The sequence below is a fragment of the Austrofundulus limnaeus genome, unplaced genomic scaffold (genome assembly GCF_001266775.1).
Source record: "Austrofundulus limnaeus strain Quisiro unplaced genomic scaffold, Austrofundulus_limnaeus-1.0 Scaffold54, whole genome shotgun sequence".
Taxonomy (NCBI): Eukaryota; Metazoa; Chordata; class Actinopteri; order Cyprinodontiformes; family Rivulidae; genus Austrofundulus; species Austrofundulus limnaeus.
In genome coordinates, this window is record NW_013952456.1 from 704,170 (window position 1) to 716,324 (window position 12,155).

Genomic DNA, 12,155 nt, shown 5'->3' on the forward strand with positions numbered 1-12,155 from the left:
CACACACACACACACACACACACACACACACACACACACAGTCTCAAAGAAGACTATTTTCAAACAAACACACTTGTCTGATAGCAGTCAAACAGAGTGGAGACAACTGACAGAGCAGCAAACAGACAGAGAGACAGATAGCTTGGCAGAGCTTGGCTGCTGGCCCGGGCTCACATCACTCACTCTCCTCCAACACACAAACAACATCACTAAAACACTAAGATATCATAGTGTGCAGAAACCGCCAGACAAGAGCAGAAAGAGAAGATTGAGGGGGTCAAAAAWGAGCAGACAGTTGTAAAGAGATACCAGTGTAGCCTGGGGGGTTATTGCATGCTGCTGAAATGTGGGATGTTTGTATGAAACAGGGTGACTGATGATATGACATCGGAGTGTGTATGCAGCTCTCTGCTTTTAAACACATCATGCACACAGCGACCCTGTGAACCTTGTGGGTACAAGTATTCACTGGATTTAAAGGAGAAAATAACAGCGTCAATCATATACTGTAGTCAGAGGAAGTTTTCAGACAGATACTGAAGGGCCCAATCTACAGGCTGGAATCTAAACTAACTACATCAAGAACTTACTCTAAAATCACTAACTTATGTTTTTCTTTGTTGATCGTAACAAAGTTGATCATTATGATCATTACCAAAACAAATGTATAGCAAATTTTTAAAGTAAAATTTAAAATGTCTGAAAAAAGGAAAATAAAATGAAATGTAAGCCTTTGAGATTTAATTGAAGTTATAAGCATTAAAGTGAATGAAAGTAAACCAAATATTACCTGATGAAAGAAAGGCTGAATAAACAAATTAACTATGCAACCTTGGCCGTATATGATTAGAAAAAGTATATAAAAAAAGAGAAAATCTTCAGGTCGGGAGCTATTCCTTGCTTCATGTGGAGGAGTTCAAGTATCTGAGTGTCTTGTTCACAAATGATGGTCGGATGGAGCAGGAGATGAATAAACAGATTGGGCCTCATGTTCAGTAATGAGGACGTTGCTTCAGTCGGTCATGGTGAAGAAAGAGCTGAGTTGAAAGACAAAGTTCTAGATTTACTGGTCCACATACGTTCCAACCCTCGCCTATGGTCGTGAGGCACAGATCACGAGAGGGACAATGAAATCCCAGATACAGGCAGCTGAAATAACCCTCCTTCGTGAGGTGCCTGGGCTCTGTGATGCAGAGGGAGCTTGCAGTGCAGTCACTGCTCCTCTGCGTTGAAAGGTATCAGATGAGGTGGTCTGAGCATCCAACCAGAATGCCTCCTGGACACCTTCCTTTAAAAGTTTTCTGAGAACGTCTCTCTGGGAAAAGAGCCTGGGGCAGACACAGAACTTGATGGAGGTACACAGTATTTTCCTCTCTGGTCTGGGAACATCTTGGGATCTCCCAGGAGGAGAGAGTGTAACCATGGAAAGACATGTCAAGGTTTTCTTCCTGGACCAACTGTCTCAGCAACATGACAATGGATAAGTTGTAGAAGATGGAGATAAACTTGCAAAACGAGACATGTTGTAATGGTTCTTATGTATTAATTTGTATGGAGAATGTTTCTTCTTCTATAAAAATCAGGAAAACTGCAAATGAAACTAAAGTGTTATTGAGTTTAAATAGCCTTTAATGTTATGGTAAAGTTCATTGCAACAGTGATCTGAAGGGACCTTAATTTTAGTGAGAATGTCTACGGATTTGATGAAAGCGATCTCATTTGAGAAGACTTTGTCTACTGGAGTGTGTAATATTGTTTTATTCCTGCCATAAAGATTACAAGGAAAACCTAAGTATCATTGGCATTCCTCTCAGAGAGAGAAAGATGATAATCTGGCTTCTTTATTTTCATTATAAAGTTTAAAAAATCAGCTGCTCAAGCGGTTGTCAAATTCTAGGTCCTATAAATTAAACTTTAGATGAAAAAAAACTTTTTCAAAAAGTTAGTTTCTATATCCTAATAACAACATAAACTTTAAAAGGATCAAAATTTGCACAGTTCTTTTAATCAGTGTTCTCAGAACACCAATATTAAGGTATGAAATGGTGTTAAAGGAGAACAAAATGTGGTTAATTTTGAGAAAAGCCAAGTTTATACAAAAGAAAAGTAAAAACCAAACAAGCTAAAAGGCTTTGGTACCTGTAGAAAAGGCTCCAAAGTCTGTAGTTTATAGTGGTGAGTTGTTGTTTAAATGCCTTCTATTACTGTTCATCGTTGTTCATGTAAGTATTAATCTTGTAGGATGGATTGTCATCTTATTGGTTGTGTGAGGAAAACATCACTGAAAAGCAATGAGCGTGTTATTGTAATGCTGGGCTAAAGAGGTGTAAACTTCAAAATTTATATTGAGTCTAACTAAGTTCAAGCTTCTGATTTAAAGTCCCATTCAACTTAATTTTGAACACATTTACATTTATTTCCTGCAGTCTGACTTTTTTATTACACTTTGCCAAAAAAAAATATTTTTTTAACTAAAGCAAATAAAAAATACAGTGTAGTCATAGTAGTTATAATTTTCTGCTTATCCATTAACACAACTACCCAAAAATGTCATAAAATCGGATATTACTTCACTTAGTTTGACTAATTCATAAAACACAGTTGTGCTAAAGAAACAAAAGGTAATTATTTCTCTTTACACCCTTCCCGATTTCTTGACGTTTTTCCCACAGGTGTCAGAAGAAATTTCATGGCCTGTGCATATGTGTGAATATGCCACACCCGTTTTTAGTGCTAATTTACCCTTTTAGGTTTAATCTCCCTGTGAGTGGCTTTTCTCGCCTTTTTAATTAGGCTATAGGGAGTCAACACCAACGTTAGATGCACAAAGACACCGAGATGCACAAGTGGCATTATTCCTACTACCTTTTACACCCTCAACCACGTAAACGCTTCAGACTTCTGACACAGTCCTCAGCAGGCCTCTTTCACAATCTGGCTCCTCTGCACTGACAGGTCAGGCAAACAGGAGGAAGGAAAAAATAAGATTAACGAATTGAAAGGTGTTCCACGTTGGTAGAATCATTTATTTCTGGACACCCCCCCCCCCCCCTTCTAATGGATTTTTCAAGTCTAAGCATCAATAAGCAACATTAGATTTTGGCCAAACCAAGTGTAATGTCAATAGAAAGGAGTACATTGTCTTTATTTGACAAAAAGGCTCTCCGGAGTATACATATGTAATAATAAAGATGTGCCCACAAATTTTTGAAGCAATACCTTTTTTTAAGATTTATTATAACAGTTTTCACACTGAAAAAAAAACTTACTTAGCGTTGCACACTAGGCCTAAAACCAAGCAGAATGTGTTTTGAACAGTAGCATACTAGATTGTTTAAACAAAGATCTTTTGCTTTCTGGTTTCCCCTTTTCTCAGTTCTTTTGCCCCAGTCTTCATTTACAAGTGCATCTACTGAAACGGCACTTGTAGCAATGACAACATGAGAGCAAAACTCCATATTCCTCTTTTCTCCTCCCTCCGTTTCTTCAACAAACAAACCGCAGATTCTCCAAAACAAAACGGAGCACTAAAAGTGGAACTACAACAACAGCAGTAGTGATGGTGGCTTGTTATGGTGGAAATAAGAGGGCACTTAATTGGAGTCTGATAGTCTAATGGGCAACCTGTCTGATTACCAACTCTGCACATTGGCTTAAATTAGCCCACTGATGAGAAGCCAGGGGATTCAATTATGTTGGGGAAGAAATAAGGGTCCCTAATAGGCCACTGTATCAGGAAACATGGGACTGGGCAGGGCTAAAGTGCTGCTAATTGGTTGTTTAGTTGGGGAAAAGTTGAGCTTGTAGCTAATTAGAGACGCTGACACATTTGGAGAGCCACCAAAACAGATTGCATGGATGAGGGAGAGGCAAAGGAGGAGCATGAGGGTCCCTGGCACAGCAAAAAGGGGGCAAAGGTCGGGCTGGAGATCTCAGAAGTGCACTTCAGCCAACGAGAGTGCAGATCAGGGAAAACATGTTGGTGCTGTGGAGTACTGTTGCCTCGGAAAAGGCCACCGCAGGGCACGGTGGGGTGAAAGTGAAAATTTGAGGGCTGTTCTCACCTCTATATCTGCTTAAATAACTATTTTTACTTTTCTTTTTGGGCATTTTGGACTCATAATTTTCATTAATAACTATTTCCATCTGTGTTTCTCTCTTTTCTTGCGTGGATTTGTGGTTTGCCACAGCTGGGTGTGTACTGGGCGTCTGGATAGAGGAAGGAGAACTGAATTATGGATGAGGCTTTATTGCAGCTGGCGGCTTGTCTGGCCCTATATTCACCATCCCATACAGGAGGAGATGTCCTGCCTGTGAGCATTCCTACCTCATGTCACTCACACAATACACTGTATGTACACGGTACTCAGAGAAGAGACCCAAAACTTCCGAACACAAATACAGCAGATATTTCTTGTTTTAATAGTTGTAAATCCCTTTAGAATATCTAAAAACAAAGAGTTTATGTAAGCGATTGTTCAATTCACAAGGGAATTGGTGTAGTGAATCAAAACAAAACTGGTACCACAGCATTCAAGGAAAAGAGAGTTTCTCATTAGCTGCTGAAACCAGCGCAAGATAGAAAAAAAATATTATATTAAAGTAAATTCAAAACGTATTTTTAGAGGGTGAAAAAAAAAGCAGCTGGACTGTGGTTATTATCTTCCACTTGAACAGCCAAACTTCCTATCCTCTAAATGTCATGATCAGAACGTAGAGCTTGTTAAAAACAGATTTCAGTTCTTGCCCTGTTCGGATGTGCCCTACATAAGCCATCTGCAACGTTTCAGAACACTGCAGCATAAGCACAAACATAACCTAACTGTGTCACTGCAACACCAGGGAGCATGCATCATGTGCCATCAATCTGCTTCAACTTCTCCAGAGGCGACGCCAGTTGTCCAGAGGCGCAGGCGGAGACAGAGTTTTGACCCAGTCTGACAGAGACGCTGCTCGTCCCGTCATCATTTATCGCGGGGAAACAAATTTGTCTGAGATGACCTGAAGGTGACAAAAACACAATGCAGACATGGCTTTGTGTTTTCAAACCTACAGCCTCTTACACTGACTGCCTGTCAGTCAAGACTCAACAGCCATTAAACATCTGAGAGGAGAGCCTTGGACTGATACCAGGAAGGTGGAAAAGCAGGAGAAGACACTGAAACAAAAGAGCGTTTGTTGTGGCTGATGTGTGATAAATGCAGCCAGTTGGGAGAGTTTTCATGCTCACTGGAGCAGGTCATTACGCAGGAAATGCTGCTCGTTCGTCCCAGATCGGCCCTGGATTGTTTTTCTGAGATGCACACAATTGACGTGTGTGTTTTCCTTTATCAGCTAACCCCAAAAAGACTCACAGATCTGCTGTTGAATGTCTCCTGGGGGACAAGCATAAAGCATCTGTTTCTCAGCTCTCAGACCTTAAATATAGGGAATGAAATAAGGAAAAATGGGAAACAGCAACGTTTTCCAAACTTGATTTACATTTATTCACACTTCACCAGATTTAAACGACTAACAACTAATTCCTAACTTTTATGTACTTTTAGAGTCAAAAATGGACTTTTCCCCCACAATACAAACTTTTTGTCCTTTTTGATGCCGGACTAATTTTTCAATGATTAGCTGTTAACAAAATAAACGTAAGTTGTTGCTGTTGTGACAACATCAGCACAACATTTCTGCTCTTCAGATTTTTACATAAATCTGAATAGATTATAGTTTTTCATTATTGTGCTTCACGTAAAAGCAACATAAGGACGGTGACACCGAGACACAAGTTTGTTACCAGTGCTGACGACTTGAAGTCCTATCAGTGTTTTTTTTTTTTTTTTTACGTGATGCCTTGTGTGTCCCCCATTCTCCTCCTCAACACACACACACATACACATACAACACATTGTTATTAGAAGCAGATGTTGATTTTATTGCTGGTATCTGTGGCTTCTTTCACAACGTCAACATGGTGTCATATGCTTCCGGAGAGCAGGACACATTTGCATGACGTACACACCTGTCCTCCACAATCCAACACACCGCTGTAACACAATCTGCAAGTAAAACTCACAAGAGGAATGTTTCATTACATGATGAACAGAAGGTGAATGCAGGGAGGGGTGGGTGGGGAGGCACAGAGATGCATAACTTAAGTAAAAGCCATCAGAAGCCATATTTGTTTACAGATTTGTTTAATAAAGGAAAACCTATAAGCCAACAAATGAATTTGCCTGTGGTTATAACTGTGTATTAAGATCATCACTTACAAGCTAGGCCTCCTCTGGCCCTCTGCACTGGCAATTCATCACACATTAATGTGGGAAATAGAATCTGCATAAAGCAGCAACAATGCCTTGAAGAAGTTTTTTTTTTTTTTGTTTTACTGTTTTAAGCATTAAAACCAGATTCTCTGAAGCTGTTAGCTAATTACAGTGCCTTTGAGGTATAAATTTATAACCTGGTTTTAAATTTAAAAAATAACTTTCACAGTTAAAAATAGTGCAGACGAAGCTAATGGCGACGTCTCACCTGCTTATGTTTCAGAGTTTTGTTGCCAAATTTGACAATAAAGCCCAACGAGCACAGACGACCCCTGTGGAAGAAGCAACGACGTAAAGAGGTCTAAGAGCAGTGTTTCATCTACAACAAAGTCTCAATCCCAGCCTTGTTTTCCAGGTTTACAAAGCACTGACGTACCTGTAGCACTGGTTATGCTCCAGCTCTATCTATGGTGAGATCACACAGGCGTCGCCACCTCGCTCCTGCACGTCTCTCTGCATATCGCACATAGATCACAATTGTCATTACCGCTTTATTAAAACTTGTCTCGTCAGCGATATTTTCCCCTCACGTATCTAACCTCCTTTCTTTTTTCTCCTTTCTGCCCCTCGTTTTCTAATCATCATTCCCCTCCATCACTTGCTGGATCTAATTCCCTCTTTTCCTTCACTTGCAAAGGACCTCTGCTTTCATCCTTGAGAAAGGCTTTAATTCGAAGTGCGACGCTGAATAAAGAAAGGAAGAGGGAGCGAGAATGAGAAGAGGGGAGAAAGTGATATGGAAAGACAGAACAGCGGCCGAGACGTTCGAATGTCAATCAATCGGGTGTGAGGGGCTACAAGGGCCCATGACTGGGTGCGTTTGATCTGTGTCTTTCAAAGGAAGAACTGCGGGAAAGGCCATCACAGACAATTTGCCTCTTACTGATGGCCCTGGTGCCACTCTGACAGAGCGCAATCACAAGCAGGTTAATTCAACATCTACCTTCTTAATCTTTTTTCCCCTGTCTCTTTCTTTTGTTCTTGTTCTGTCGACTTAGATGAAGAACTGATCTTGCTGCTACAGCCTCTGCCTCACTTTTTCCTTTTTTGGGGAGCCAAAGTATGGTTCCGAAGTGTAGTTCTACATGTCTTATCAACTCACCTCCAGGTAAACTGCTTTAGTTCAAGACAGGTTGAGAGACGTTTATTTGCATGTTTCTATACGATATATTCACACCATCAATTATTTTAAATCATCTGAAGCAAAAGAAAAAACATAAGCTGCATTTGAGATGATTTCTCTTGATGCCAGTGATTGGTCCGTGTCTGTAACTTGGTGTGAGCTGAATATTTATTAGATATCCTGAAAATATGTGGCTTGATTTGACTGAAAGAGGAGGATGTGCTTCGCTTTCTCCTGTGGCATTAGCCTGAATCAGTGAGGAGGAACAAGTATGTTCTTTTATACGGGTTTATAAGTTAAACTTGGAGAAGGGCAAAAGCACAAAAGATATACTATCTGCTTTACTGAAGGTCAGTCACGTGTGAGGACAAATAAAAGTGAGGGGAATCATAGGGGTGAAATAGTCAATATGAAGCTAAAAATGTACAATGGTTAAAGGTGAGAGGGTGCAGAAAATTTAGAAGGAGGTGTTTGAAAAAAACTACTTTAAGTGAAAAAGGTCAAGCTGGGAGGTTAAGAGGTGCAAGTAAAGAGATCCTGAAATCTGACAAAAGTAAAATACACCAAGCAAAGGCCAAATTCACAAATTTAAAACACAACTTTTCAGAGACGGAACAAGGACACAACTTTTACTTATTCAGATTTAGAAGGGGAAAAAAACATGACCAGAAAGTAAGTGTGCTCCAGTGATGTCCTCCTCTGGACTTTCCATGGTGCTCCCCTCTAGCTCCACTGTCTTTATGTAAGGTCAGAGGGATAACAGGATAAAGGCTGTCCTCACTGTTCCTCTGAAGGACAGCCACTCTATCAATTGGATTTGGAGGTCCTCAAGGACAAAGATGAACACTGGGATACAAAGGAACCCAATAGAGGAAGAAAGCCATTTCATCTGTCTCTGTGGCCTGAGTGATTGGCAGGGATGACCAGACCAGCAATCGTTGAGCACTGCTTCTATGTGGCCAGATGGCCTTCATCATGACTGAACACAAAAACTACATCCAACAAGAAAAATGCACTTTAGAAAGTCTGGACAACGGCACCGCAATAGAACAATAGAACCTTAAAGGTTCAAAACCTTGAAGTGCAATGACTACTACTAGTACTACCACTACTAATACTAGTAGTACCACTACTACTGCTAGTACTATTACTACTACTACTATGATGACTAAAAATATTAATGAATAGGAAATGTAATTTGTACAGCACTCATCTTAGCAATTTCAGAAAATGGCTTTAAAGAAAGAACAAGGTGGGCTGGGTCAGGAAGTACAACAAAAAATGACAAAAATAAATAATAATAAAAATAAAAACTTCCATACATAAAAATGTTAAGAATATGTTTCAGAGTACAGTAGTATGAGACTCATCATCCTTGTGTTCAGTTGAGGTCATAATAGAAAAAAAGGTCTAAATACAGTTTCACAGTCCTAAATGTAGAATTAAGGTGGCCTTAAACATTTTTTACACACAAAACCAGAGCAGATTTTGAGACTAGAAAGTTGCATTTAAATTCCCTGAACATGTATATTTTATTTAATTCATTTTGTAAAATATATTCAACATAACAGAGYTTTTCATTTTGAAGCAATTATTTTATTAAATTTCAAATAAAACTATTTGGAAAAATACTCATTGTAGTTAAATCAAACACAAGCATGTTTAATTTAAAACAGAGAGAATATTGAGTGAATTGAAATATATGTAATCGGGTCAATTTTAAATTTTTAAATGAAAAGCACTTCCTATAAATTTGTGCAATTTCTGCAAATTTCCATTTCTTTTCACTGGGCTTGTGAGAAAAAACCCTTGTATGGTGGTATAATAAAATATAAAATAACCTATAAGCAAAATAAAATAAAAAATATAGATTAAAGATGGTACCTGACACTGAGGACGACAGGAGAGTTAGATGGGGGGTAAGAGTGTTTTTCCAAGCAACTTGAAAAAAGTGATTTTCATTGAGGAGAATAAAAACAAATGAGATGAGCTAAAGTTTTCCTGACAGTGGATGTTTGGAAGGATTTTTCTATCACATTTGATATTTGCTTGAAGAAGAAACCCATGACAGCAGAAAGCACAAAAGTGAATTATGTCATTTGAGTATTTACATTTTTTGAGTTCAGGTCTTTCTGGGACATGGACTAATTACTCCTAAGAAAGTATTCACATTTAATTTATTGCATTGATTTAATACAAATCGATGTACAGATTAATGTACATGATTATTACTCAACTACTCAGTGATATATAKAATTAAATGCAGTTTTATTAGTACTATTTACACAATAAGAAATTTATCTTTTTTTTAATCAACAATATTTTTGTTTAGGTTTCAATTAAGTCTGTTTTACATTTAAATCTACATATATTAAATAAATCACTATTAAGGGTCTCATTTATTTAATATTTACTTAATACTTAATAAATAATACTTAATACTACAATAACAATGAGGAAACAGATTATAAGCAATATCASTAATTAAATTTCACAATGATGTGGTGTATTTTTTCTTAGTGTTTAGTAGATACACCTGTTGAGGAGCAGGTTGGTTCCTCCTCTACAGACCTGATAAGAGTTGTTTAGAAACAAAGACAAATAAAACTATCACAGCTGTGTGTCGTTCAAATAATTCCAACAGACGAGTGTTTAAAAATCTTTTTGTTACAATGTTTCTAAAGTTTATAGAGATACTCTATTTCATTTAAAGTCATATAAAAGTGAAGACAGTTAATCAGTTGTTTTAGTTTAGAAGTAAATTCATTTTTAGAACTCAACTGATTCCTTGACAGTGACAGTGAAACCATACCTGCATGTAGATAGGCAAGGTCTGGGTTCTCGATATCTGGGTGACTGTCCTTTAGGTGATTGCGGAACTCCGTGGGAGAATTGGTGGCATAGATACACTTGGGGCAGTTATACATCTTCACGCCCTCGTGCTTCCCCGTGTGCAGAATGTGCTTCCTGATGTTCTCTGCACAGTTGGATCTGTAGGAGACAAACTGAGATCAGCTGCGGTCCAACATCTTTATGCCTCTTTGGACAAAAACTTAAGAGTTAAGAGAAAAGTGTTAAAGGCCTAGCATATCCAAAGGGAATGCATATCTGCTGCCTTTCATGTCGGATTAATAATCTTATGTTAAGAAATGATGAGTTATAGCTGTTTCAGTTAAATCTTAAAAACTAGATTTAGCGTAATTTTATGTATTATTGTAAGATTTTGTGTGATTTGTTAGCGTTTAGAGTGTGAGTTGGCTATGAGTCTCCATTAGGTACCAAATGTTTGCTTAATATCTGTACAAATGTCAAMGTAAAAGCAATTTTTTAGTTTGCTAAGGTCACTCAGCTCTGGGGGCCAGCTTGAATCTAGTTGACTCTAAAGTTGGTAAGTTGTACATGTACATTATTGGAAGTATAGATGTACTTCCAATAATAACTGACACAGAAAACACAAGATAAATATTTACCATCAACCACAAGAATAATCTGTTGCAGTATTTTCTAAWTAGGATGACAAACAAACAGAAAACTAAAAACTCGAGCTGAGTTTAGATCTGATGAAGGAGCCACGTTTGAAAAGATACATTTTTTTTTGGTGACTAAAAACAAGTACAAACGGCTCCGGCTGGTTTCACAACAGAACAATAAGAAAGAACTGAGGCTACAAGGAATGCATCTTTTAAGATCTGAGCATATTTTATCATGTTTGTTTGATATGTTCTCTTTTTACATTTTTTCAGTGTAGTGTGCTGGGATGAGTGTGTGATGACAACTAGAAGATTCAGAGATATGTCTGTGGACATCCATTATGCAGACTATACCTTGTGCAGCTGTATGAAAGGTAACAGATTATTTTGTGGTGCATGTTCTGTGTGTGTGTGTCTTTTGTGTTGGTCAGATAGTGCAGGCCAAGCAGTGAGCTACTGCAGGGTATAGGATGAAACAATGTCAGCTTGGAGAGTCACACACAACCCTGTCCTGATTAATGACGCTGCCTGACCTGCTCCCCGGCTTTATCTAAACCTGCCCCCAAACATACACAAACAAACACGTTTAAGTGAATCTCTGAATGGGCAAGACCAGAATGCCTAATATACTAAATGCAAGCATACCAAAACCAGAGTTTGCACCAAAATAAAACAGTAAATTTCTGACATGTGTTGGTTTAAATGCATGAACATGAATCTGTGAACTCACACAAAGACATGTATTAACACACACTACATCATGCAAGTAAGCATGTTGTAGTGTGGGACATGGTCTCACACACCATCGTGTGTTGATGGATGGGGCACTCATGCTCAGTTTGGACCTGACATTCTCGGACAGTATAAAATGCAATTACTCTCCCTTATCACCTTGGCCGGTACAATAAAGCCTTGCGGTGCCATAGCTCACACCAACCAAGGAGAGAATCTGTTTCCACTTTTGCACAGACACCTCTCTCCATCACAGGTCTAAAGTCTGGCCTGGCTTTGCTGCAGCTTCTCCCCCAAAACAGAGAGAAAAAATGGACAAAGCAAACCGCATGGTGTACAAGCACAAACAGATAAACACCAGCCARAAGAGAACAATGAGGGTTTTAAAGCTCAACACTTTGCCAAGATTCAACAACCTCAATAACAATAACAGGTGTAGTATCATTCGTGCAAATCAAAATGTTTGGTGCACACACACACACACACACACACACACACACACACACACACACACAC

The 12,155-nt window shown here is 38.6% G+C and overlaps 1 protein-coding gene across 1 annotated transcript in view; it reads right to left on the minus strand.

Moving 5' to 3' along the window:
- The window catches only part of znf407 (zinc finger protein 407), a gene marked incomplete in the record, with an annotated part of 254,368 nt that overhangs the window by 46,668 nt on the left and 195,545 nt on the right, over positions 1-12,155 (minus strand). The window contains 1 exon segment of the mRNA XM_014008931.1: positions 10,250-10,428. Within this exon segment, the coding sequence (XP_013864385.1) occupies positions 10,250-10,428 (179 nt within the window).